A 27115-nucleotide genomic window follows, 5' to 3' on the forward strand; every position below is an offset into this window, starting at 1 on the left:
TGATGGCAGATGTTCTTCAGAATTATCTGATCTATTCTCTGCTTCCTTTGTTCCAGTTCGTTTTGTCTAATGGTCTCCATCATTTAGCCATTTTGGTATCTTATTGTAATATTACATTATATTACAATAGCTTCTTTCTAAGAACAGCAAGCTGGTGAAATTCATTCTGCTGACTGTTTTCCTCCTATCTATAGTCTCGGTCTTTTCAAAACTACAATCAGTAGGCATCTCCTGTCTTTGCAATAATCAGCTTTCATTTTTGTTAGCTCCTTACATCAAGTGGCTTCATTTCTTGTCTGGAGAGATTTACATAAAAAATAAATTTTAAAAAAATACAAAGTTATTTTGGATTTTATAATTTAGACCCAAATAGCATCATATCCGATATTTGATTCTGCCTAGCCAATTTTTGTCCATTTTGTTTGTTTTTTTTATTCCTTACAGTATGTTCTTTCTGTTTTTACAATATCAGTCTTTGTAGCTTTAGTTTGCTTGCAAAAAAAAAAAAAAAAAAAAAGAAGATATTTTAATACAACTTAAAACCAGGAAAAGTGTTGTTTTAACTCAATTTTGTCCATTATTTAAATAAAACAAATTCCTGCTATAAAAATAAAAGAACAGCTTACCTTCATGAACAGATACTCCACAATTATCACATTCAACAATTTCATCATCTTCTTCACTTTAGACACAAAAAAAAAACAAAAACAAAAAAAGGATATTAGTTTTCTAATCGACTAACAACGTTCAATAATTTATATGGTTAGGTAAGATTCTGTATACCCCATCTCTTACTCGTAAGGTAAACAAGACTACAAGCTTGGTTGTGCATTATGCAATTAATCTAAAAGGAAATTCCCAAAATAACAAAATGTTTTTCTGCTTATCCCAGTGTTTGCAATAACCCTTATCCCTGAGTGGCTTCCGGGCCTTGATAAGTGGTGACCACTATGTAAAAAAAAATTACAAACAATCCGTACAATCATGCTGTTGTAGAAAAAGTACTGAAACTCTTCCTTATACCATGAACTATCCCCAAGTAGTATATCACCAATAATTATGCTAGCTTCAATGAGTATGATAATAGTACAAGTACAGCTGAGCCATTCCCCATATACATTACAAGCCAGTTATCCAACTTATAAGTACATAGTGCATTGTACACTTACAGGCACTTGGGCATATTTCAAGGAGATAGCCTATAACCACTACTATTTTGCCTTGCAATCGATCCACTCAGCAAGTTTCTAAAAAAAAAAATGAGATGCTGGGTACAATCTCAGTAGGGGCAGAAGAAAAGATGGAAGTAAAGAGGGAATTATTTACTCTTCATGGACGATCTAAAACTACGCAGAGACAGAAAAAAAACACCTCGTCTCCCTGATAGAAATTGTGAAAACGTTCTCAGAGGATATCTGCATGGAGTTTGGATTTGACAAATGTGCTAAATGCACAATAAAAAAAGGGGGCCAAAAAAAAAACAAAAAAAAAAAAACATCCGAACATCTTCGGATCAATGACAGCCTCATTGAAGATTTGGGAGAGGATTCCACATACAAATACCTCGGCATTGAAGAAAACATAAATGTGGAACATGAAAAAATGAGACGTAGGGCAGAACAGGAATATACAGTACATCTGAAAAAGATCCTCAAATCTGAACTAACCCTAAAAAGCAAAATTATGGCTATAAATCAGCTTGCAATACCTGTGATCACGTACGGTTTTGGTATTATAGACTGGCCTCAATATAACAAACAGGTTGGATACAAAGACCAGGAAACAACTATCCCTACATAAGGTAACATACTGAAATCACTGCATGAACAGGATATACCTACCACGAAAAGAATCACTTAATTCAACCATGCATATCAAACCACTCTAGTAAGCATGGGTCAATATATTAAAATTTCAACGGACATGACAATGGAAATGGTGAAAGACCATCATGGTCATCTTTCTCAACAAACCTCAATCACAAAGCTTGCTGAAAACTTTGGAGGAGTCATACCGGAGAACACTGTCGATGTACACGATTGCAAGAATGAAAAAAATACACCAAAATGGCGATAGAAACAAGAAAACAAGGATGGAAACAAAATAAGCGAGCAGGGAAGTTCCTAGACGAGCTGAACCAGGCGTACACAGACAAGGCTGCTTCACTCCAATGGTTCAAGAGTGGGAGACTTCCACTTGATGAGGAAAGACTCATTGTAGCCGGGCAAGATCAGAGCTTACTCACAAATGGATTTTAAAAAAATGACTGGCCTATAAACAATTGAAAGTCCAAGCCATCTAATGTCTGCATGCTCAATCTTATTGGCAGATGGCCTTTACACTGCCCGTCACAACAAAGTATGTAAGTACCTCCACTGGAAGATCTGTGGTGAGATGCAGCTTGACAGATCGACAAACATCTGGGAATATGAACCACCACCCATAACATCAAACGGAAAAGTGACCATGTTCTATGACAAAGACATACAGACGGTCAGATACATAATAGACAAGGCCATCAAGCCAGATATTGTAATACGGAACAAGCCCGAAAGAACTGCGCTCATTATCGATGTCACAGTCCCGAATGATTTTGGCCGTAACAGAGCTGAACGGGAAAAGACAAAATATCAGGATCTAAAAAAATGATCTGAAAACGACATGGTCTCTGAAAGAAATAAACATTATATCGGTTGTGATAGGAGCAACTGGCTTAATAAAAAAGAATCTTCAGAAATACTTAGAAGCAATCCCTGGAAGACCGAGCTGTAACGAAGACAAATAGCAACCATAAAGGGAACAGTATATATTCTGAAAAGAGCCCTTGGATATAAATTTGAATCATAATATAAATTTAAATCATAACAGAATCAAATGTTAGCTCTAGGAGGGAGTCCCTTGATCTCTTAAAACTTATTGAAGTAAAATAATTAAAAAAAAAAAAAAATGCTCTATGACAAAGAAATGCAGGTGAGCAGATACATGAAAGGCCATTAAACCAGACATTGTAACATGGAATAAGCCCAAAAGAATTGCACTCGTTATTGATGTCACTATCCCAAATAACTATGGCCTTAATAGAGCCGAATGTGAAAAAATAACAAAATATCAAGACCTAAAAAAATAGTTTAAACACAACATGGTCTCTGAAAGAAATACACATTATACCACTTGTGATAGGAGCAACTAACCTAATGAAAAAAATCTAAATACTTGGAAACAATCCCTGGAAAACAAACCTGTAATGAGATACAGATAGCAGCCATAAAAACAAACGTCTATTCTTCAAAGAGCTCTCGGATATAAGTTCAAATCGTAATAACATCAAGTGTTAGCCCCAGGACAGAGGCCCTTGATCTCAAAACTAACCAAAGTTAAAAAAAAAAAAGAAAAGCCTCTCCAATGATGCTGGGTTAAACAGTGCTGAGAGGGAAAAGCTAACGAAACACCAAAGTTCTTATTTATGACACGAAAAGACTGGAATCTTAGGAAGATCTCCATCATTCCAATAATTAAAGGAGCAACTGCACTTGAGAAAAATAATTTCAAAACCTAAATGACAAATATACACAGTGAACCAAGAGCAAGAGAGATTAAAGCAAATGCACTTAAAAGGAATGGTTAAAATCTTAAAAAAGATCTCTCGGTTGTAATATATGAGATAGCGGGTGAATATCTGGCATCAAACAGGAGGCCCCCATCCCCAGCTTGAACGAAATAAAATTGAAGAAGAAAAAAAAAAGAAAAAAAAGTAATAAACCCTTTTTCTATTTTCATGTAGGCCATTTGAGCTATTAAATATTGGATAATATTACAGTTTATAACCCAATTTCTGGCAACTTCACATTCGGCATCTAGCAGCAATGATCCAATCAGATGTCAGAAGACAATTTTCAATGAAATCGTGAAATTGATTAAATCAAGAAATATTTTTAAACCAAAAATGATTTTCAACATGCTATGTCAACAAACAATGATTATCTTTCTTTCAAATAATGTGAGCCCCCCCCCCCTCTCATCCCTTACCTCCACACATTATGCATGGCTTTCTCAAGGTGATGTAGTGTTTTGACTTAATCATCTGGTAGTCATCGTTTCAGCATCTTTTGGTTATTTATGTAATCTACTAGAAGATGCCAATGCAAAATTACCAGCATTAGGAAGGACATCAGACATAAAATGTTTTGCCTCAGTTAAAGAAATGATTTTCAAAATCTGACTAGAGATAATAAATTTAGAAGTCAATTTCTAAAAGCTATCCAACACATGTCAGTAAGTAAAACTAATGATTTAACAACTAAACAATATGGTACCAGTTAAATTTAAATTAAAAAAAAAAAAAAAAGTTATATATAAGATATTTTGTGTTCTTGCTCAGAATTCCACTTATATTTACAAAAATAAAAAAATCTGTATGATGTACATACTCATAATGAAGCGAAAATATCATATTCCAAAAATCACAAATCGATAGAGAAGTTTTATTTCTATAAAAGAAAACCATTTTATGAGCAACAGCAGAGCGACTGTCTTGTCTGCCATTTTGAAATTCATCTAAAAACAAAAGGAGATAACCACATAAAATTCACAAGTTTTATTATGTAATGCCTACAAATTCCCATTAATCGCTTAAAAAATAATTTTCTTTATAAAAATAAAACACTTTACACTGCCCATCGCAATAAAGTATGTAAGTACCTCCACTGGAAGATCTGTGGTGAGATGCAGCTTGACAGATCGACAAACATCTGGGAACATTAACTACCACCCATAACATCAAACGGAAATCAATTTATTTGTTTTTTTTTTGCAATATGATATTTTCATTACATCACAGGTATGTATATAGAGATTTTTCTTTATTTTTGTATTTTTTTTAATATGGGGGTGGGGTGGGGGGGAGATTCTGTACAATAATCAAAAATTTGTTTTCAATTAATAAACAATATGAAAGTAAAAACATCTCTGAACAGTCCAAGGTAGGTACAGTAAGTAGAAATATAAATTCTTGAAAGTTTCATTGATTGAGATTGTCGGACTGACTTCCTCATCTTGGTTGTTATTGTCACAACGTTTCGGCCGTTTTGCCCTCCGGCCTTCGTCAGGTGAACCGTTTGTTAGGAGTCTCGAACCCAACCCTTTATTATTATTACATAATTATTAAAAAAAAAAAAAAAAAAAAAAAGTAACATTGAAAACAGAGAATCAGCAACTATGTCCCAAAGCCTAGCTGGAGTCCGAACACGGTACCCCCGTAATAATAATAAAGGGTTGGGTTCGAGACTCCTAACAAACGGTTCACCTGACGAAGGCTGGAGGGCAAAACGGCCGAAACATTGTGACAATAACAACCAAGATGAGGAAGTCAGTCCGACAATCTTAATCAATGAAAACACCTCATCTCAAAAATACAGACAATTACTATCTTGAAAGTTTGTTCGATATTCCGGAGAGGGGGGGGGAGAATGGCATGGGCACAGTAGTAAATAAAATGTATACTTACCTTATATCACCTAAACATACACAGCAGATAAGCACTTTAATCTGACCAGCTTTGGTAGGGATAGGAGTGGCTGACGGTGTTATCGGAGTTTGAAGAGGCTGAAAGAAATTGAAACATTACATCATGGTCTTGGTGCCATTTAAGTTACTGTGATACTGTATAGGAAGGCATGAACCCACAATTTGGGTGAAATCCCCACTTGTATACAATGAAATCTGTTAGGATGATAGAATATGATGAAGGGGAGAAAACGCCTTGTCTATTTCAGGCAGAGTTACCGCCTCTCTATTAACCTGCCTAGAAATGCGAGAACGGGAAGAGACAGACATGGGTGGTCGCCAAGGGGATGACTTTCAACCTGCATAAATTAAGATGGAAAATATATTGATTCTGTTATATTTGTGACACACAACCTCAAGTAATACCGGACTAACACTGATAGGTGTAATTTGTATCATTCTATACATTGCCTCCTTGTAAACAAAATATCTACAGTTAAATCAACTACAAAGAATCCTAATTTCTTCCACTATCTTCTGCTACACACATATGCATACATATTCGTTTTCATAGTCTTCTGCAAGGAATTAATAGTTTCTGTATGCCAATACCCCTGTTCATTATAGAATCATTTGTGATATTATGATTTGAATTTAATCCCATGAAAGACCAGTGTACACAAACCACTCTTTTTGCCTCCTTATCAAGAACTATAAAAAAAAAAATCGGAACCATATAAGTTTGCATTGTTTGGATTATTTAAACTAGTGTTTTTTTGTTTTTTATATGGGAGTCACCACTAATCAGGGTCTGAAGGCCACTCGGGGATAAGTGCTAATGATTATACAGTGGTCACTGAGACAACAGCGTAGTGATTGTTAGTGGTGAATATTAGGTAGAATTTGATTATTTAAAAGAACAGCTCAGCAAGAAGATGTTTACATTGAACTTGTTGCAGTCATCTGGAAAGCAGGCTTGTAGTACAGACTTCCACAAAAGAAGCTTTGTTCATGAAATTGGTATTGAGATTTAAGCACACATAGAGAGTGGGAGAAATTTTTGATAGTGGTTGTAGCCAGACGAGCGCTTTTTGTAAAAGTTTGGCAGAGAGGGACCATAGATTAGAGCTCAGATGAGCACTTGCCATGAAAAAACCATTGAGCAGAGAAAGGCTCGCAATGTCTCTTCTGTGGGAAAGAGGCTGCAGAAAGGAGAAAAGGGCATCATCTACTGGGTTTTGATGCCAGTTTTGAACTGTCTGGGAGGATATGGTGCTTCGAGCAGTTCCTGCCTAGATGTAGCAACAGTACTTCATTTTAGGATGTATTTGGCTCTTATACAGGTAGAGGATTGCGTTGAGAGCGAGATACCTTCTGGAGTAAGGTATATTCTAATTTTAATGTAATGATTTTAATAATAGTAATTATACATCTTTATTATACATCTTTAATATTGTAAGAAATTGTAATATAATACTTAATACTTTTATGAGGAAAATGTCCTTCCATAACATCATATCCTAACACATTTTCCTCATGAAAGTATTAAGTATTATATTACAATTTCTTACAATATTAAAGATGTATAATTATTACTATTAAAAACATTACATTAAAATTAGAATATAAAAATGTTCTTTTTCGAGAACTTCTGGAATGTTCTAAGTTGCGATGTTCCATTTGGAGCATTTCTGGAAATTTCCATTCGCTAAAACTATAAAAGAACACCGATAGCATCAATTCTTCAGTTAGAGAGCCAGTTTGAGTCCTTATGAGTCTAGGCTGTCAGCCGCTGACTAGATTAACTCCAACCTATATCTCCTGGGATCCAAATCCGGTTTAAAGGAATTTTATAAAAAGAATCAACTACAAGCACTCTCAAAGAAAAACTAAACATTTGGTAATTATAAAGATTTTTTTGACCTTCTCTCTAACCAAAGAACAATAACACAGTCTTCTAAATGTAAACTAGTCTGAATTAAGAACTTGCTTATCTCCCTTAGATCATTTTAAAATATTTTTGTTCCTTTGTTATGTACAATAAACACATCTTACTTTTCTTTAAACTCTGGGTTTTGGGGTTTTTTTTTTGGGGGGGGGGAGTTGTTTTTTTTAATATATGTTGCATGCTTAATACCCCCATACTCAAACATGTAACAATGTTATGGAGAAGAATTCTGTAAGGGCACATAGCTAAGATAGCAAAACCTTTGTCTTTAGGTGGAGAGCTCATTGGACTAAGACTATTAGCAACATGAGGAAATGAAGAAAACTACATATTATAAGCATAACATACCAAAAAAAGCATTAGTGACCAAAGAAAATTTCATTTCAAACTTAAAGGACAGACAAGCAAACAGAGCCTTTTGTAGTAATGAACCTAAGAATATTTTTCCAAACTTAGGTGTGACAAATCGAATTTCTTTAAAAAAAAATGTTTGAGTGCATCAAAAAAAAAAAAACCCCCGAGCATGCGGGGTCCCCCTCCAATAAAAAAAAAAAATGATTTTTTTTACTTTCACCATGACTAATGTTTGTGCAAAATTTTTTTAAAATCCAAGGGGTAGTTATTGAGAAAAGTGCAAACAAACAGACAAACGGAGTGAGGTTCAATTTCTCCTTTGTCAGGGAACAAAAAAATAGTGTCCATTCGTTCCTACATAGCTAAGTAGGAGATGCCTTTTTCTCTTCCCTACAACCTCTTTCCTAACAGAAGAGATTTTGCTAGCCAGTCGCTACTTGGCAACTGCTCGTCTGAGCTCTAATCTATTGTACCCCCCCCCCCCCCGCCAAACTTTCACGAAAAACACTCATTTAGCTGAAACCACTTAATAATTTCCTCCTCTTTATCTGTGCCTGAACCTAAATAGATTCCATGAGTAAAGCTTCTTTCCTAGAACTGCACATCTGTGGAACGCTTTCATTTGCCTGCTTTCCAGCTAACTACCATATAGTCGTCTTCAAGTCCAAAGTAAACAAGTTCTTGAGGAGCCGTCCCCTTAAGTAATCCAACTTACCAAATTTCCATTACTAACTATTATTATGTTATTGTCCCCATGACTACCATATGCTCATTAATTCTTATCCTCGAGTGTTCTCTGGGTCTTGATAAGCGGCAACACCTTTGTAAAAAATCTGCATGTTTAATGTCAAGCGAGACGTACAGACATAGCTTCTTAAGCAGATGTGTAGACGCATCTCTAAAAATAAATAAAAAGGTAACATGCTAGCCAAAGCGATAACAAGAGAAAAAGAAACTTACATCAATTTGTGAATCTGGACACTTATGGAAGGATTTTTCTGTAAAAAGATGGGCGTTAGTGGGCTTTAATTTCTCAGCAGACGGTATGCCTAAGAGGGAACTAAGTGTCGCAGAATCATCTTCCTCGTCGTCTTCATCATCATCATCCTCATCATCATCACTTGGCTCGTGAGCAGCACCTGGATATTTCAGCTCAGAACCAGAAACACTTTTATCCGAATCGCCATCTTCCTCTTCTTCCTTTATGGATATATCACTACCAGAATCCGAGCCTAAAAAGATGGAAATCACAAATGACAACAAGCACAAAAAATAAAAATAAAAAACCATGTACATCAACAGTCTATATTTTTGAATTTTTAAGATGAAGATTGATTATTGCAACTCTTTGGATTCTTCATGCTACTGTTCCAAAATTTACAAGGCAAGTCCCTTTTCTTTTCTTTATGGAAATCACTTCAGATAAGGAATTAAGCCATTTAATATAAGGAGCAAAAAATTAAAAAAAAAAAAACGCTTCAAGGTTTAAAACTCTGCAACAATAAGTGTTAGATGGATGGATTACGATCCAGAAAACAGCAATTCTTCCCCTTTTGTCAGAAACATTGTTCATGAAATGCGAGGTAAGATAAGGGAATCAAGTTACCAGGCCACTGAAAATAATGCAAAATCCCCTTTCTCCTCTCCAATTACTGAAACGACGCAAGAAGGGGGAAGGTCAACAGAAAAATTGGTTTGCGATGTAGCTGGCCCGTACATCTTTGGTGTTCAAAGATAGAACCATAACTGGCTGCAATATTCTGAGGAGTCAGCTATAAATAGATATGATGGATTAACTTAGGATGCTGTAAATTCACTTGGAGGCAGTTTGTGAATGCCTTCACAAATCCAGATATACCATGTTTAAAATGTGTTTCATAAACATTAAATAAAATGAAAAGATAACAAACTCAGCACAAGTGCACTTTAATTCATCAAAAATACTTTTTTTTTTATTTCATTTTTGGAAGAGTTATACTAGCAGAAAAGGAAAACAATCCAAATTTAATACTATAAGTTATAAAAAAAATGAAAAAATACATTCATTCATTTCATAATATACCAAACTGAATGTTATACTTTTTTTGTGCATAATAAGAAAATATTATTTCGAAAATAATTATTTTGAAACCTACAATATTATAAATTTTAAATATAATTTATTTTAAAATACTGCAGCTAAATTTTTAACACTTTCAATTAAATCAAATAAATGTTTTGTTTTTATTTTATTTTTATTTCGGACTATTAGTCTCATCTTTATTAGTTGTTGTTTGTTTGTTTTTATTGGTTCACAACGTTTCGGCCAACTTCCTCTGGCCTTCGTCAGGTGGTAACCGCGACGGATACGAACTTCGAATTTCCTAACTGCATTCTCAGCCATCACTGCCATCCGTAGTTGTCGTCGTCTCACCACATTTTTGACCAATCACCTCTGGCACGCTTTGGGTGGGATTGAAACCGCTATCTTCAGACAATGTTCATCTGGAACCGTAGAGATTCAACGTCTCTATCGACTGCGCCACGGGCCCCGAAGGGCGATCAAGGTTGGATTCTTTGTTCTTATAAATCCACATTTATTCATTATCTGATCTTCCATAGTCGGGTCCGTACCGATTGGTACGTTTTGTTATTTAATTTTTCTGTTGTGATACTTTGTTACTTTTTGAACTTGTTTGGAATTACCAGAAAGTTTGGTTAGAAAATAAGCATTAATTTTGGATTGTCTCCCTTTCTGCTAGTATAAATCTTTCAAAAAAAATGTCTGGCGACTTAAAATATACTTGTCAAAAAGTCTAACTAAAAATAATAAAAACAGAATTTACCAAGTTTTTTGTAGAAATTCATATAATTTTTTATTCAAAATATATTTTTCATGAAATCAATCTGATTTTTGATAAATACTAATTTTACATACATAAACACAAATCTTGTAATTTTAATTAACTCTCTTAAAAGTGAAACAGAATCTATCAGCAAAATTCAAAATATTGAATTTAAAGTAAAACAAATGGTGTCTACTGAACTGTTGTATCACATAATGAACATATCCGAAAATTACGAAAAACAATTAGGGAGAAAATCATCAATGAAAACAATTTTCGAAGACAATTAGTGAAAATTGAGTCTTACTAAATTGCTCTAAGATTTTCCAAATTTTCAGGAAATAATTACCTCCCCTGTTACAATACAAACTCTTCTGTTTATTTATTACTAGCGTCGGCACACACAACGCCGAGTCAAACACAAAATCGAGTACACAACATCAAATACACTCAACATCGTCTTACCAACAATGCTTAACTTGTAAACTCGGAGTATGGGAAATTCCCATATGCACAAAACTAAATCACTGAAAAAACAAAAATACTCTAAGGATAAGGATAATGAGTAAACGTTGGATAAAATAATTGTTAAAATTATTACTAACTTGCCAGGATTCGAACCTGGAATCTTCTGATCCGTAGTCAGACACATTATCCATTGCGCCACAAGTCCTGTCCGTATGCCGAAAGATGTTACCGCGACTGTATACAGACAGTGCTAAATTCCGTTGACATGGGCAGGTAACTTTTTCGACAATTGCGCGAAACAACCCAAAAACCCTTATTTCGGGCTTTTTGTGTGATTCAGCGTTGTTCATTACGAACCATATATAGTTAAGGATAATCTAGGGACTCACAACTTTCAGGGAAAAAAGAATTTTTCAATTCGGTGCATCCGTTCGAAAGTTTTATTGGTGTGTATATATATCTATTATATATATAAATCTGTAATCCTGTCTGTTTGTTTGTTTGTTCACAATTTCATTAATATATACAAAACTTCCTGCTGAAAATGGTTATCTATATAAATTTTATTTACTATAAGATTTTCTATATAAATAAATAGCATCATGATCAATATATATATACACTATATTGAAGGCAATGTACATAATAGAACTAATCTAATTTGCATATTATATTAAAGAAAATCTTTTTAAATAATTCGCTCAATTAAAATTACTGATTATAGTAATGTAATTGATGTAATTGTTCTATTTAAGAGTATTATTTAAAGTTAATTTATTTAAATTATTTTAATTCAAGTTATTTTATACTATTTGCTAAACTGGCACATTTTAAGAAATTTTCACTGATATTTCACTTCCGGTTATGAACGGATATAGTTTTTAACCAAATCGAGAGATATGGTGATAAAATGATTTGTTTTAATTATTTATTTTCTATAAATGTAAAAGTTACAAATATTGATAAAAAAAATAAATAATTAGGCTAAGGATGATTTTATTTTTCAACAAAATATTTTAAATCGTTAGCCCTCTATTAACGTCTCGGCTATAAATGTCGATTCATTGTAAGGTGTGAGCACGTTTACCAAAAGATTAAAATTTATTTCCTATGGACGATTTTAAAATCATTTTTCAACTATTCACTTGACTGTCTGAATTTTATTATCGTTTCCATAATACTTTGAAAAAGAAACAAGGTAAAGTAATGCTTTTTATATCAGATATATTCCTACGCATTTTTTTTTTTTCACTTTTTTTTCTTCGATTTTCTTTTGAGAAAGATCTTATGTTTTCCTGTCTGGGTAATTGATTTAGTTGATAATATATATTTGTGTGGGGGAGTTTCGACATAATTATGGGTTTTTTTTGGGGGGGGGGAGTGTCGCTTTATGTCTCAGCGTCACTCAAAGAAAAATAACTGCAGAAGTACAAAAATGCGGGTGTTTTTATCTGTTTAGTACTTCTGCAGTTTACGAACCGTGCTATTTTTTAGATATGATTTACAAGTGTAATTCAATTTTTGCCGTATCTTTTGTTTATTAAATTTTTATGTGAAAGTCCTTCCTTTATTAAAAATGGGGTACTTTTTATATACGCAACCAAGCATAGTTTATCCGCAAAAATCCTAATTTACATTTTTGGGAGCAACACAAACTGAACACGGACCTGTATAGTTTTTTTTTCTACGTAATGTAGAACTTTCGTTTACATTTTTACAAGTGGTATCTTTTTCACATTTTTGACATCATCACTACTAATTTACCCCTATTTAATCTAACTTTAACTTTACAAATCTATTGGCACTACTGTAGATGAAGATGATGCTGTGAAATATCCTACAGAGTTCTTGAATTCAATTGAGCTTTCTGGAATGCCTTCCCATCTTCTAAAAGTTAAAGTTGGTTGTCCTATCATGATTTTAAGATCATTAGAGCCACCAAAAACAACCAATGGAACAAGATGTGTTGTAACTAGATTGCATAACAATTTGATTGAAGCAATGATTACATTTGGGGCTTATAAAGGTCAAACTGTACTCATTCCGAGAATTCCACTGATGCCAAGTGATAGCAAGTTACCCTTTGCTTTTCGGAGGCTGCTGTTTCCAGTGAGGCCCTGCTTTGCTATGAGCATTAATAAGAGTCAAGGGCAAACATTCAAAGTTATCGGAATTGATCTGACAAACCCATGTTTCAGTCACGGCATGTTTTATGTGGCAGTTTCAAGAACAGGAACTTCAAAATCAATCAACATATTAGCTAATAAAAGAAAAACAAGAAATGTTGTTTACCCAGAAGTTTTGGTTTTGAACCTGTAATTACATAAATATTAAAAGAATGCCAATTAGTATTGTGTAATATAAATATATCCATAGTAAAGCTCGGGTAAATCGGCTAGTATATATATATATATATATATATATATATATATATATACACATATATACACACACACACACATAAATAAACATTTAAAATTTTATTAATAGTATAGATAGATTAAGATTCTTTCTTAGCTCATCAAGCGCTCTTTCTATGTATGCCATTTCAATTTTTTCATACATGTCTACAGTTTTTTTTCAGCAACATTGGATTTCTGAACATCCGGTTAAGTTGAATTGTAACAATATTTTTTTTAGATTTAGATCAGATTTTTTGTTTAAAATAAAATTTTTACTATTTAAAAAATAAAAGAAAAACGGTTTTATTTACAATTTACAGTTTTCTTTAACTAAAAATGTGCATATGACAAAACGTGCTTGTAAACAAAACTATTTTTTAAATACCCATAGTTGTAACTTTGCTATTGAACATGTAAAGCAGATATAGACGGATAATACTTAATTTATTTCAAATTAAAATTGAGAAATCCTTCTAGACTGGAGCAATTTTAACTTTTTTAAATCCTACTGTATAGTGTCCCTTTTTCTCAAGCGAACTACATTAAAATCCAGCCTTTGAAATTCATTAAAAAATTTTGCTAATAGAAAAAAAAAAAAATTTCTAAGTTCATTATTATTATTATTATTATTCTGTAGAGTTTCCAAAATTTAAACAAATAATTTTAATTTAAAAAAAAAAAAAAAAAAAAAAAATTGCATATTATGCGTTTCCATCTGCTAACAAGTCTGACGGCAATGTAGAATAGGGTAGGTCGATTTGCAACTTTTTTCAGAAAATTAACATGGCACTGGTGTGAATAGTTGGGATTTGATGTGATAAGAACATATACCAAAAATTAGATTCCCATCTTGAACAGAAAATTGAGCATTCAATTTTAAAAATCGTGTAGAAAAATGCTGAAAAATCCTTTATTTTCATAGCATTTTTCACAACACTTACTTTGAAATTTCACTATTTTTATAAAAAATCCAATTAAGATTGATATATTTATATGAAATATATTGAAAGAAAAATAAATACATGAATTATAATTTTAATTATGAATCACAACTAGCAAAATATCTCAACTTTTACTGCATTGATTAAACAAAAATTTAAAAAAAAGCTAATTAGCAACTAAGTCTTAAATTTCACAATTCAAAAAAAGATATGTGGAGATGTATTACACAATATCACAACTTGATACAATTTACAGAACCATGTATTTTAATTTTTTATTAGAAGCATCAATAATATAAACTTATAATAGAACTAATTTGTTCTTTATAATTTCCTTTTGAGGAAAATGAAGGTCTAATTTGCTGGCACGATGACTTTGTAATAATATGTTTATGTCTTGCTTCCTGCCCATATACAACATTTTGAGAAAAATCAATCAAATTTGACCAGTGTATGGCTGCAAAATTGATAGCAGTAATCTTTTTCATTTTTTTTTTTTTTTTTTTTTTTTTTTGAGTTGTTCACTATTTGTGGAAAAAACAACACCAAAAAAATAAAACAATTATTTGAAAACACTTATTTTTTATATTTTTGCGATGTAATATGAATAAAACTAACTATTGTTTGGGTAAATTGGGAAAACTAATAAAATTTAATGGATAAATATTTATTTACCTAATGGACAAAATTGTTTTGAATGCCCTCTTCTCTCACATCCAATTTATCTGAGTTTATCATTGATATTATATTTTCCGGAAGTAGTGCAAAAGCACTATATTTTGAACAGTTTAAAACAGAAATTTGGATTTCAGTTAACTGTTTTGTTCTCTGAATCATATTAAAATATACTGTTGTTGGTTAAAAAAAATATTGTCGGTGTTGATCTCAAACCAACTACCTGACTGCATACACTTGGATGATAAATTTGACCAAAATGTTTAATTTATCAGTGTTTGAGGATGGGCAACTCTAGTCCATAAACACAATTATCTTGTGGCTTATGTTAGTCATCTTCCTTTATTCAAGGGCCCAATTTTCTAAGTTAACTTCTCCACAAGAAATTCCAACAGCATACTCAAAAAGTAGCCTTTGGTCTTCACACTTAAATTATTTGTTTCTTCTGCTGTCAGATAATGATGATCGGGAGGGACACTATTTATTTAGAATTCTACTTGAGGCAAATCTTGATAATTATTGATACAAAGTTTCCCCAAAGGACCAGTAAATGTTGTTAGGCTTTTTGTTGTTCCATCAATTAATTTAAAAATTGCTGTAAATGGCAGTTCTAGTGGTACCTGAAAATTGGAAAATTTGCATGTTTAATAATAGAGCCAGATTACATAATAAATACCAATATATTATTTTATTTTTCACAAAAAAGAAACATAATTGCAGGTGAATCTATAGAATTAATTTTACCTCCTTGTTAGAAGGACAAGTGCAAATTATGTGCCTTGTTTGACAATTTTCTGTCTTCCACTTTACTGCAAAGTCATCACATCTCAAGGCAGAAAGTTTATAGCTACAAGAAGATATATCAAACAGTCTGTCTAGCTTGTCCTTCATTCTTTTTACTTGGATTGCTGCAAGAGATTTCCTGTCAATCTGTTTGGCCCTCTTATAGAAAAATATATTGACCTTCTGTCGTTAACAAAAGTATTTGTGGATTAACTGCTTGCTGAATACTAATTATTTCCTTGGCAATTAACTTAGAAATCTCACTATTTTTTTAAGTGGGATAACTGTTTTCAAGGAAATAACTAAACTGAAGTTGGGGGTGCTGTTTCATCCAAATGACAAGGTTGACCAGCAAATTTTGTGAACCACGGGTTAAAACTGAACGTCGTGCTTTTACTGACATTCTAATCTGGAAAGTAGAATAAATAAATGGATTATAATCGAAGGAAACTGTATTAGGCTATCTTCCAGTTTCATATTTAAAAAAAATTAGTACTAGTTATAAGAAATAATGAAAAACTTTGTAGAGTTGAATTAGATGTATTGAAGAGAGAGGACCAAACCAAATCAGAGACATAGTAGTGTTTAGTTTAGACATTTTTAGCAGATTTTAGCTCCTCCTTCAATAACATGAATTTATCCAGAAAGAGATTCATTCTTGCTGTAGCTGTGCCATTTTAAACGAGTGTTTAGAGTTTGAAAAACCAGTGCTTGTGCATCTATGTTACTATGCTATTTTTAATAGTATTTTCAAGTTAAATTAAATTTCTATTAAATTTTTAGGTGAAAGTACAGAATAGTTACAATACAACCTCCTTCCCATATTAAGAATAGCTTTCTAAATAAAGTTATTTTAGCACAATAACATAGATGCACAAATACCTTTAAAAGGAGTTTCCTTATTTACTCATATTAATTTTTGTGGGTTATCTGATTTTAAATCTATAATTTTGGAAGAAAAATACTGCTTAAAAAAAACTACTCCCTAAAAATAAAACAAATTAAAATTTGACACTAATTTTCTGCAAAGTATTTTTATTAAGTAGAAAAACTTGAAAATTTACGTGGTTATGTTTTGTAAAGAATGTGTAGAATAAAATTGTATGGATTATTTTTTTTTGTTTTAATATAAAACTGGAGTATTACCCTATTTTAATAAAAATATCAAATAGAATTTGATGTGAAATATTAGATTGGTGTAAAAATAATGTTTTTGACGTTCATTTGAACGTTGAAAAATGCCATTATTTTTGCACCAAACTAATAGAAAAACACATTAAAAAAGATAAAACGAATATGTTTAAATTCACTGCAGACACTTGAAATATAATAATATATATTTGAAATAAGTTTTTTTCGTTTTTCCTTTTGAAATAATTAAGCCTAAATCGTAATGTTTTCAAATTAAATAATAAACAAACGTTAATTTTTAATATCAATAACGAGCGTGTTTTGCGACGATGAAATCTAAAATGTTTCCATCCCAAAAAAGTTCCTGAAATAAAAAAGCGAACTTTGGTCGCTATTATTTAAAAAAAAAACATAATTTTGCCTTTACACTTAATATTTATTTTATTAATTCATTATCCTCACTCATTTTATTTAAAAATGTAGTTTAAAACATATTCTAAATAATGATTCCATTTTCTTAACAGTACGGATTGTTTTGATGACGGGATGTTCCTAACAATTCACCAAAAAACTTTTAATAGCTTCAATTTTTAAAGTCATTTCCTCAAGCAAAGATAACAATTTTGAGAAAAATATTTTGTGTAGGTCTTTTCTATGTCAAACCCCAATTATCGTTACCATTGCCTCACCGAGGTTCCAAAATTGACTTGCCCTAATGTAGTAGAACTGTAAGACAATGGAGATGGAGAACTCAAAAGTAAATTCAGATCATAAAGCTATTGAGGTTGCCAAGAAGTTCTGTTGCCTTGGCGTTATCATCGGAGCACAAGATGAAGCAAGTACTAGTGTGATTACAAAAGTTAGGAATGGTTTGGTTGTTTTTCTTTTACAGAATATTAACACTTTATGTATCATTTAACACCAAATCCAGTAATTTTGGTCAAAGTTTTTATGCTTAGGGTTCTATATATTTTTGAAATATTCATGGCGTTTTTTTTTTTTTTTTTTAATTACATTTTCACCTCCAACAAGGCACAGTGCCACTTTGATGTAGGAGGCTACTATCTCGGACATAATTGCAGAAATGTTCACATTACACTTGAACTTCTGCATGTCAGTACAGTTGGGGAAGCAGGAACCCAGAAAGGAATTCCAAAGTCTAGCAGTTCTGGAGAAAAAAAAACTATTAGAGTAGAAGGCTTTTTGGCATCTGTGGATCTCTACAGTGTAGAGGTGGGATTTCGCTCCTTGCCAGGTTTGTCCGGAGAAGTGAAGGGGGGGGGGGGTATTTATGTCGAGAGGGTACAAGGGCTTGTAGTTCAGAGCATCTACAATTAGTTTGGTTCGGTTGTTTTGAAGAGGAAAATTGTTGGGTTTGTATTACTGTACACATAGATTCGAAAAAGTTGTCAAAAAACAAATATATAACAAATAAATGTTATCAAAGGCAAGATAAGTTACTTTTCTACCAAACTGGATATATTTTTCGTGTTTTTATTCAATGTAACATTTATTCAGCTCGAAAAACATACAGTGTTTACCGATGTATTGGAATATTCAAGATAGCATCTCACACCCTCTTTAACACCGTAAGTTTGGAAAAAGGTGTTATAAATAAAAAACTATACAAAATACTATTAAAAACCCGCCGAATATATGTCAACCTATGTCACGGTAACATATATTGAGCGAGTTTTTAACAGTATTTTATCCGTTTTTTTATTTATAACATATTTTCCCAAACTTACCGTGTTAAAGAGAGAATCAGACGCCATCTTGAATGTTCCAATACATCGGTAAACACTGTATGGTTTTCGAGCTGAATAAACATGTTACATTGAATAAAAACACGAAAAATATATCCAGTTTGGTAGAAAAGTAACTTATCTTGCCTTTGATAACATTTATTTGTTATATATTTGTTTTTTGACAACTTTTTTGAATCTATGTGTACAGTAATACAAACCCAAATTGTTATTTTGCATTTGGCTTTGCAGAACAGGATTGAGTTTTGCAAAGGGAAAGGAAAAAAAAAAAACAAAAAAAACAATGTTTAGTGCATTTGAGGTCAGGAAACCGGTATCTCCAAATAGCTTGATCTAGTAGCACCAAAGTTAGGAATGGATGGAATAGGTTCAGGAAGCCACTGCTATTACTTACCATTGTCAACGAAAGGAAGAGTTTATCACAGTATGATGGTGTATGAAAATGAGACCTGGCTAGCGAGTGTTGAGGACATGCATTGCATGAAGAGAAATCATACAAGAATCATAATATGGATGTGTAATATGAGTGTTAAAGACATGCTTAATTCAGAAAAAGATTAAATTTTGACAGTATAGGAAGAGATGTGCGCAGAAAAGTAGATTTTAATGGTATGTTAAAATGGATGAGAGTAGATGTAGAACAGTTGAGATAGCAGGATCAGTTCGCAGTTGAAGGCCAAGGAAATCATAAAAGGAAATGACGAAAATGGACTTTAGAGAAATAGGGATAAATAAAAAGCTGGCCAGAGATGGGTTTGTTTGGGGATCAATTTTTAAAAGCCATCCAAAGCATGTTGCTTTCCTTATTTTCTCTTTTAGTGCTCACATTCCATGAATGATGTTTCTAACACAGGGGAAATAATTGCTGTTTTCTGGAGCAGAATCTATCCATCTAATACTTGCTGATTAGTTTTTGAACTTGAAGTAGTATTTTGTTTATATATTTTTTTTTGCTTCTTTACATCAAGTGGCATCATCCCTTGTCTGGAGATTTCCATTTAAAAAAAAAGAAAGGAGCGACATTGTGGTGGTGGTGGTGGTAGTAGTAATGATGATGGTGATGTAGTACCATCACGTAATTTTACCTACAGTTCACGATGCATACACAGCATCCAAAATTAACACTGCCATTTATTCAATATCATACAAAGATTGGATAAAAAGTATATCGGTGAAACCCAATCTACCTAGAGAAAAGAATATGCTTTACACACTATAAACGCATAGAAAAAAAATAGCAACTAACCTTTTACATGTTTTCCCACTTCGAAATCACTGTCGTCGTCACTATCATCCAAGCCACCGAAATCTATTTGTATCAAGTGTTTTTGAACAGGTTTGACACGTCGTTTCCGAGGATCTCGTTGAACTAAAAAAAAATAAATAAATAAAACAATTTAAAAAATTTTTTTAAATAAGACAAAAATGTCAAAAACAGAAACTGATTTCAATTCAACCCTTTAATTAACAGATTTAAATAGGCAAAAGTTTATAGAAGCTAGAAATCGTTGTAACACAATACCAATATCATGCCGACTATAACATGGCCATTTTCAAGTCTAATGTAAATAAGTTCTTGTTAAGCCATCCTCTTAAATAATTAAACCCTACTCTAGTTCCACCATTACCAATCATCACAGTGTTATCTTACTGTCGACCTAACACTCATTAACCCTTATCCTCGAGTGGCCTTTGGGCCTTCATAAGTAAGTAGTTACACCCCACCAACCTCTAGAAAAAAAAAAAAAAAAAAAAAAAAGGTGAAACAACCACAGCCAAGACAAAGTATAACAAAATGGGTTATTCCAGCCCAATTCATCCAGCCCCGACACACCCCCTCTTGGATTTTTTTCATATTTACACCATACAAACTTTGGGTTAAAACTAAGAGAAATCTGCAATTTCAGCCCAGTTGGATTTGAGGAACATATTTTTTTTCACAGTCAGTTTCGGCCTGGAAATCAAAAATTGCTATCTCATGACATAGAATTTTCGACCCCCAGCGTTTTACAAAATTTGCATTTTTGTTGCAAAGAATAAAGCTCTGGAGCTAAATATTCACACAGATAAGGTTTTGAGGGCAAGGAATCCAGAAATCATGGTTAGAAAGATGGCAAATGAGAGGAAGTACCTTATTTTTACCATTTTAGGTGGTACCGCAGCACTTTTTTAGAGCTTGTTTGGGGCGATATTTTGTTGAGAAAAAAACATAACTGTGGTGCTTTGCCAGACTTCTCCTTTGGATTTTTAAAGTGACTTTGGGTTGGAAATTACAAAAATCAAATAAAACCTTTTGGCATATTTGACATTTCCAGACACTAAAGCCTCAAAATTGGCATTTTTATAAAAAGTTAAGGACTTTTTGGTGAATTTGGCAACAATCTAATCTTAAGCTATGATCAATATCTAGAGCTGAAAAAGGACTTGGATCGGCCCATTATAGCCCATTTTCATGATAGAATGTCAAATTATATCATATAAAAGGATATGGACAAAAAATAGTCGAAAATAAAAGACTGATGCATAATCTAGTTTATCGTAAGAAAATCTGTCAAACAAATATAAAACAGACATTTGTTATAACTCCAACTATCGACTTAATCTGTCAAAATAGTCCTGAGTCTTATTTTTCTCCTCCTCGGTGATGAAATATGTTCTACCATTCACTGAAATACTTGGGGTCTGCACTCTCATAACGACCTTGCTCAGGTGAATATAGCCTCGATCCCTATTAGTTGGCCAGTGGAATTGATGTGATGGTCCATGTGGATGCAGGAAGTTGCAAGTAAGATCTTTCTCTTCCCTGTTGACACTCTCAATCAATGCTAACCACCAATATCCATCAAAAATGCAAGTAATGTAGTCATTGCATTTGAGCAACTCCAGAGTTTCATCTAACGGCACAGGCATGTCCAGGAAAGAATGATCGATAAAGATCGTTGTGTCAGCACTCAATTGCTTGCCCTGAATATTAAACTGAGAAGCTGGTTTGAAATAGTGACAGCTCCTTGTACCAGGCACAGTATCTCCCAGTTTATATCTCATTTGATGTTTCTGTCGAACTGAAACCATGTCTTCTTTGCCGATCTTTAGAAACATGATACCAGTGATCGATGATCTGCAAAAATCTGCAACAGCATGAAAGGTGAGTATTTGGTCTTTTATTGACCTTTGCAAGCTGGCACGGAGAACTTTGCGTTTGACAGCCCCACCAATTCCATCACAGGGTGATTTGCCATGGCTAGTTGCAAAAAATGCCCAAGTTGCATCAATTCCAAAATCTGATGAGTGATGGCAAAGGTTAAGAAATGCTTTGAAGTTTTTATATTGGCCAGCGCAGCCATCGCTGAAGTACTCTACACTCTTGATCCAGGGAAATTTCTCTTTGATGTACAACATCATCATTCTTTGCAGTTCATGCACAAAACAGGTGTCATGCTCAAGGTCATCTGAAATGATGCATAATGAGATCTGTTGAAGTTTCCCATTGTTATCTTAGTAATAAATTACCACTGGATGCATGGTACACTGGTTTTTGTTCTAGTGATATCTCTGGATCTCATCTTGCACCACGTAGTGATAATTTTCTGCAAAGTCCAGGAGAAGGATACATTCAGTCTCAGTTATTTCTTCTCTTTTTTAGATACTGAGCTTGGCGTTTTGCTGTGAAGGAATGGGTCGTTAGATTATCAACATTGTATACCAATATCTCTATGAAGTCATCTACATCAGCCATCTGTGTCCATAGCATTGTTCTATCCACACTCTCCCACCGATTATATGACATCTCACTGTCAATTTCCAATTCAGTAAATTTATCTCTGATATACTTCTCTAGAGCAGGGAAACCTGGGCATTTAGGACAACGGTGGACCATACATTCAAGACTATCGGTGTCACAAACTACCAAGGCCATCAAATCTTTGTAAGTGATATTAAAATTGGGACTTTCAGTTGGTACATTAGCAGCACTCTCATCTCTGGATTCTTCAGCTTTCCTTCTGAGCTGAGTCTTGACAGTTAAAACAAAGCAGTCAACAAGCAATTTGCTGTTTTGATGGTGGGTGCAAACACAAACTGAATGAGAACCTGATGTCAAGATGGTGACACACCATTTTAGACGGAGCTCACAGAACTTTGAAAGACCTATTTTGTGTTCAGGATAGCTTTCTTTGTAAACTACATAAAGCTCTTTAAGATTGCATAATAGGAGCTGTTTCTGGACATGAACTTTGTTACCGATGCTCACAAAATCTTTCCCTCGAGGCATTAACCATGAAAATTCATCGTCGTCATAGAAAGCCAAGACAGAATTGATAACCTCTTTTGAGAGACCTCTCCCCTTCTTCTGTGGCAATGAAAGAATACCTCGATCCTTTTTCAGTTGCCGTGCTTCACGTACTATATATTCAGAGACATTGAAATATTCAGACACCTTTTTTCGAGACCAACTTTCCGGAGCTAAAGTCATCAACTGGATCCTCTCACTGGTTTTCATTTCTTTATTCTCAAGTTTGGCCTTCATTGCATCCAACGATCATCATCCTTTGCCTTTGCCACTAAATCCATTTGACTCGTTTGGCTGCTAATAGGGCTTCCTAATTCAGGGCTAGAGATGTTAAGGACTTTGGCAGCTGCCTCTACTTGCATTTCATAGCTTCTTTCTAATTTCTCTCTGACAATATTGATTTTTGTGTGCTTCTGCATTCTACCGGTTTTTATAGGGGATATATCAAACATCATTAGACTGTCATTCAGTTTCTCTCTCTTTTGCTCAATTTGTGACTCATTTTCAAGGTCTTGATTGTCACTTTCTTCTGTTTCACTTGGATCTTCTAACTTCTTGGCAGCTGCTTCACAGTGACGGCAAAGCTTCCAGCCAGGAACAACATGGTAGCCCTTCTGCTTTAGCATCTCAGCCATGTCTAACTTGATAGCACGATCACCCTCTATCTTCTTTTTGTGCTTCAAAAAGATGTTGCAGCACTTTGTATATTTTTTCTCAAAGTAATGCCCCAAATGAGGTTCGTGATACCTGCAAATGTTAGCAACAGTTTCATCAGTGAGTGTGACACCAGCTCTTAATTTGAGCACAGTTCCTACATCATGCTCTAATGCAGTTATTGGTGTTGAAAATGGCTTCAGATTGTGGTGACATGCACTCTTCATTAGTAATCCAAACGAACATTGAGGAGCACTTGTCATGGATGATGTATATCCTCCCTCTCGTTTCCTTGATTCAGAAGACATTCTTAATTTATTGCTCTGGAATAATTATTACAATCTGATAATAAAAATTATAATAATTCACAATGAGCAGAATATGCAATACTCAACTGCAACATTAAGAGATTTACAGACAGTATAATACACAAATGATGTAACAGTAGCACATTCTTGATCAGAAACAAAGGCACTGTAATCAAAGAAATGAAATTTGCAAAAAGTAATATTTATCTTCTTAGTTTCTGACCATTCAAATTTGATAATGAAAAAAGAATTTCTAAAGTGTGAAATTCAACTGTATGTATTTCAAGGTGCTAAAGAACTGCAATTCTGGGGTATAAGAAATTCTATTTTAACCATTATTATGCCTTGAGGTAATAATTTAGTAAGAAACCATAAAAAAGTGACAGGAAAGAATAAACTTGGATTATTGACAAACTTAGAAGTTCACACCAAAGAATGCATTATTAGATCAATGCAACAAGTAAATAGCCTGAAAGAGAAGAAAATTAATCATAGCAGCGATGAAATATAACTATGAGACTATCATAACTAGCTAAAGAGACACACCCATTTATCAAAAAGGGTTTCATGTGAAAGTGTTTTTATGCTGAAGATTACCCTTTACAAATATATATCATGTTTTTGAGAGCCACAAATGTTGACTTCCCTGTTTGTCTTTGACAGTATTTAACATCACGCTCAGGTAATAACTCTGAACAAACTGTGTTGAAAATGTATCACCAGAAACAGAACAAAATTGATCAATAAAAACAACATAACGGCAAGAAATCATAGCATGAATTCTCTACTTCACAACTAAAGTAATGCCATTTTGAGTGAAACTGATCAAGAAAAAGTATATCGATTTGAATCAACATGAAACAATCAGAACTGAAGTCAATGTAGTGTCTTTTGAGTGAAACTGAACAGGAAAAAGAACATTTAAATCAACATTTGAAAAAAGAAGCATAGGACATTATTCAGGTATCATATCATAGAGGAATTTGCTCTGACACTCAAACTTGATTACTCAGGTGGACATGATTCTGAACAGCTTAAATGCATTGATTGAAAGGATTTGCTGATTTAATGGTTTAGAAACCATGATCCAACTGTCCAAAAATTATGAACTGCATGGCACGATTGGATGATGTGTGCCTGAAGGTATAAATAAAAAACACAATATCTTATTCCCACTGACTTTTTGGTAAACTGAGTCAACTCTACACTACCCCTAGTCACAATTCATCAACACATACAAATGAAAGAATACTGTTATCATGATCAGTGCTATTCTACTGCACATTTTTAATTAGATCATAAAAGAGAAGGAAAGAGAGGGTCAGCATGATAATGAGCAGAATGTTATGCTTCAAATGAAAATGTGACTTCATTCATATCTGAATGTTACCTTACATCTTTCCTCTAAATTTTAAGCTGTTGCTGTCTGCAAATCAAAAGATAATGGCCAAAAGTTGTTTTTTTGAAAAACTCAAATGTCCAAAACTTGTACATAATTAAGATTGCTGTCCATATGTCCATATGTGTGTTAAAAATCTTTTATTTTCGACTATTTTTTGTCCATTTTGACTGTGAAGTAGGGGTCCATATCCTTTTATATGATGTAATTCGACATTCTATCATGAAAATGGGCTCTAATGGGTCGATCCAAGTCCTTTTTCAGCTCTAGATATTGATCATAGCTTAAGATTAGATTGTTGCCAAATTCACCAAAAAGTCCTTAACTTTTTATAAAAATGCCAATTTTGAGGCTTTAGTGTCTGGAAATGTCAAATATGCCAAAAGGTTTTATTTGATTTTTGTAATTTCCAACCCAAAGTCACTTTAAAAATCCAAAGGAGAAGTCTGGCAAAGCACCACAGTTATGTTTTTTTCTCAACAAAATATCGCCCCAAACAAGCTCTAAAAAAGTGCTGCAGTACCACCTAAAATGGTAAAAATAAGGTACTTCCTCTCATTTGCCATCTTTCTAACCATGATTTCTGGATTCCTTGCCCTCAAAACCTTACCTGTGTGAATATTTAGCTCCAGAGCTTTATTCTTTGCAACAAAAATGCAAATTTTGTAAAACGCTGGGGGTCGAAAATTCTACATCATGAGATAGCAATTTTTGATTTCCAGGGCGAAACCGACTGTGAAAAAAAATATGTTCCTCAAATCCAACTGGGCTGAAATTGCAGATTTCTCTTAGTTTTAACCCAAAGTTTGTATGGTGTAAATATGAAAAAAATCCAAGAGGAGGTGTGTCGGGGCTGGATGAATTGGGCTGGAATAACCCAAATGCCCAGAAAACGCATTGAGTTATAGAAATTAGGAACTTGTGATTTTTTTTAATTTATAATATTATGATGAATAATAGGCAATCAATACTTCCCTCACTATCCAACTACTATGATGTTGCTTGCATGGCAACCGAGAAGACTTAACTCACCTCTAACTTCACCTTAGACCCCACACACCCTACTCCTTCCAAAATTTCCCTTTGTAGACACAAGTCACACACTATGATATGATTATCACCCCTTCTGATGTCCATGATATCATAAAATCCTAGATACCTCTAAGGTTTATGGGTCTGATTTTATCTCTGCTATAGTAATAAATAAATTCTCTGCTGAGCTAGCCTTTGTTCTGTCGAAACTCTGCATTTCCAATTCTTCCTTGATAGCTAGAAAAATGCCTCTGCGGCACCAGTATTTAAGAATTTTGTTTAAAGAACTGACCCACTCAATCATCGGCCCATTAGTCTCCTCTTTCTCTTTCACACAAAAATCCAGCAAGCACTAGTCAATTGTTCCGTAAAGGCTAAATTTCTCTCTGATCAAAAATATGGTTTTAGGAAAGCTTATTCTACTGTGGATATCCTAACAATCATTTTTAAATGCATATATCATGCACTGGACGACAGGTGAAGATCAGGCAGTGCAACATAGTGCAGACAGCTATATGCAAATACCAAACCGTGATGTCACTAGTAAAGAATGACTATTAAAAAGAAAACGGAGCATGTTAGCTAGGATGATCACGTTAGAGATGTGGATGACATTTGAGATCACGTGGGTGACGTCAC

The 27115-nt window shown here is 33.5% G+C and overlaps 1 protein-coding gene across 3 annotated transcripts in view; it reads right to left on the minus strand.

The window, feature by feature from the left end:
• The window catches only part of LOC145259979 (PHD finger protein 14-like), a 132095-nt gene that overhangs the window by 79512 nt on the left and 25468 nt on the right, over nt 1-27115 (minus strand). For all 3 annotated transcript variants that reach the window (XM_080117972.1, XM_080117971.1, XM_080117973.1), the window contains exons 2-5: nt 20042-20164; nt 8765-9036; nt 5504-5601; nt 627-682 (exon numbers count right to left, since the gene is read on the minus strand). In XM_080117972.1, the coding sequence (XP_079974098.1) occupies nt 627-682; nt 5504-5601; nt 8765-9036; nt 20042-20164 (549 nt within the window). The remainder of the gene's footprint in view (nt 1-626; nt 683-5503; nt 5602-8764; nt 9037-20041; nt 20165-27115) is intronic.

This window comes from Euprymna scolopes, chromosome 35 (assembly GCF_053919585.1).
Source record: "Euprymna scolopes isolate OS-2025 chromosome 35, ASM5391958v1, whole genome shotgun sequence".
In the NCBI taxonomy this organism is placed as follows: domain Eukaryota; kingdom Metazoa; phylum Mollusca; class Cephalopoda; order Sepiida; family Sepiolidae; genus Euprymna; species Euprymna scolopes.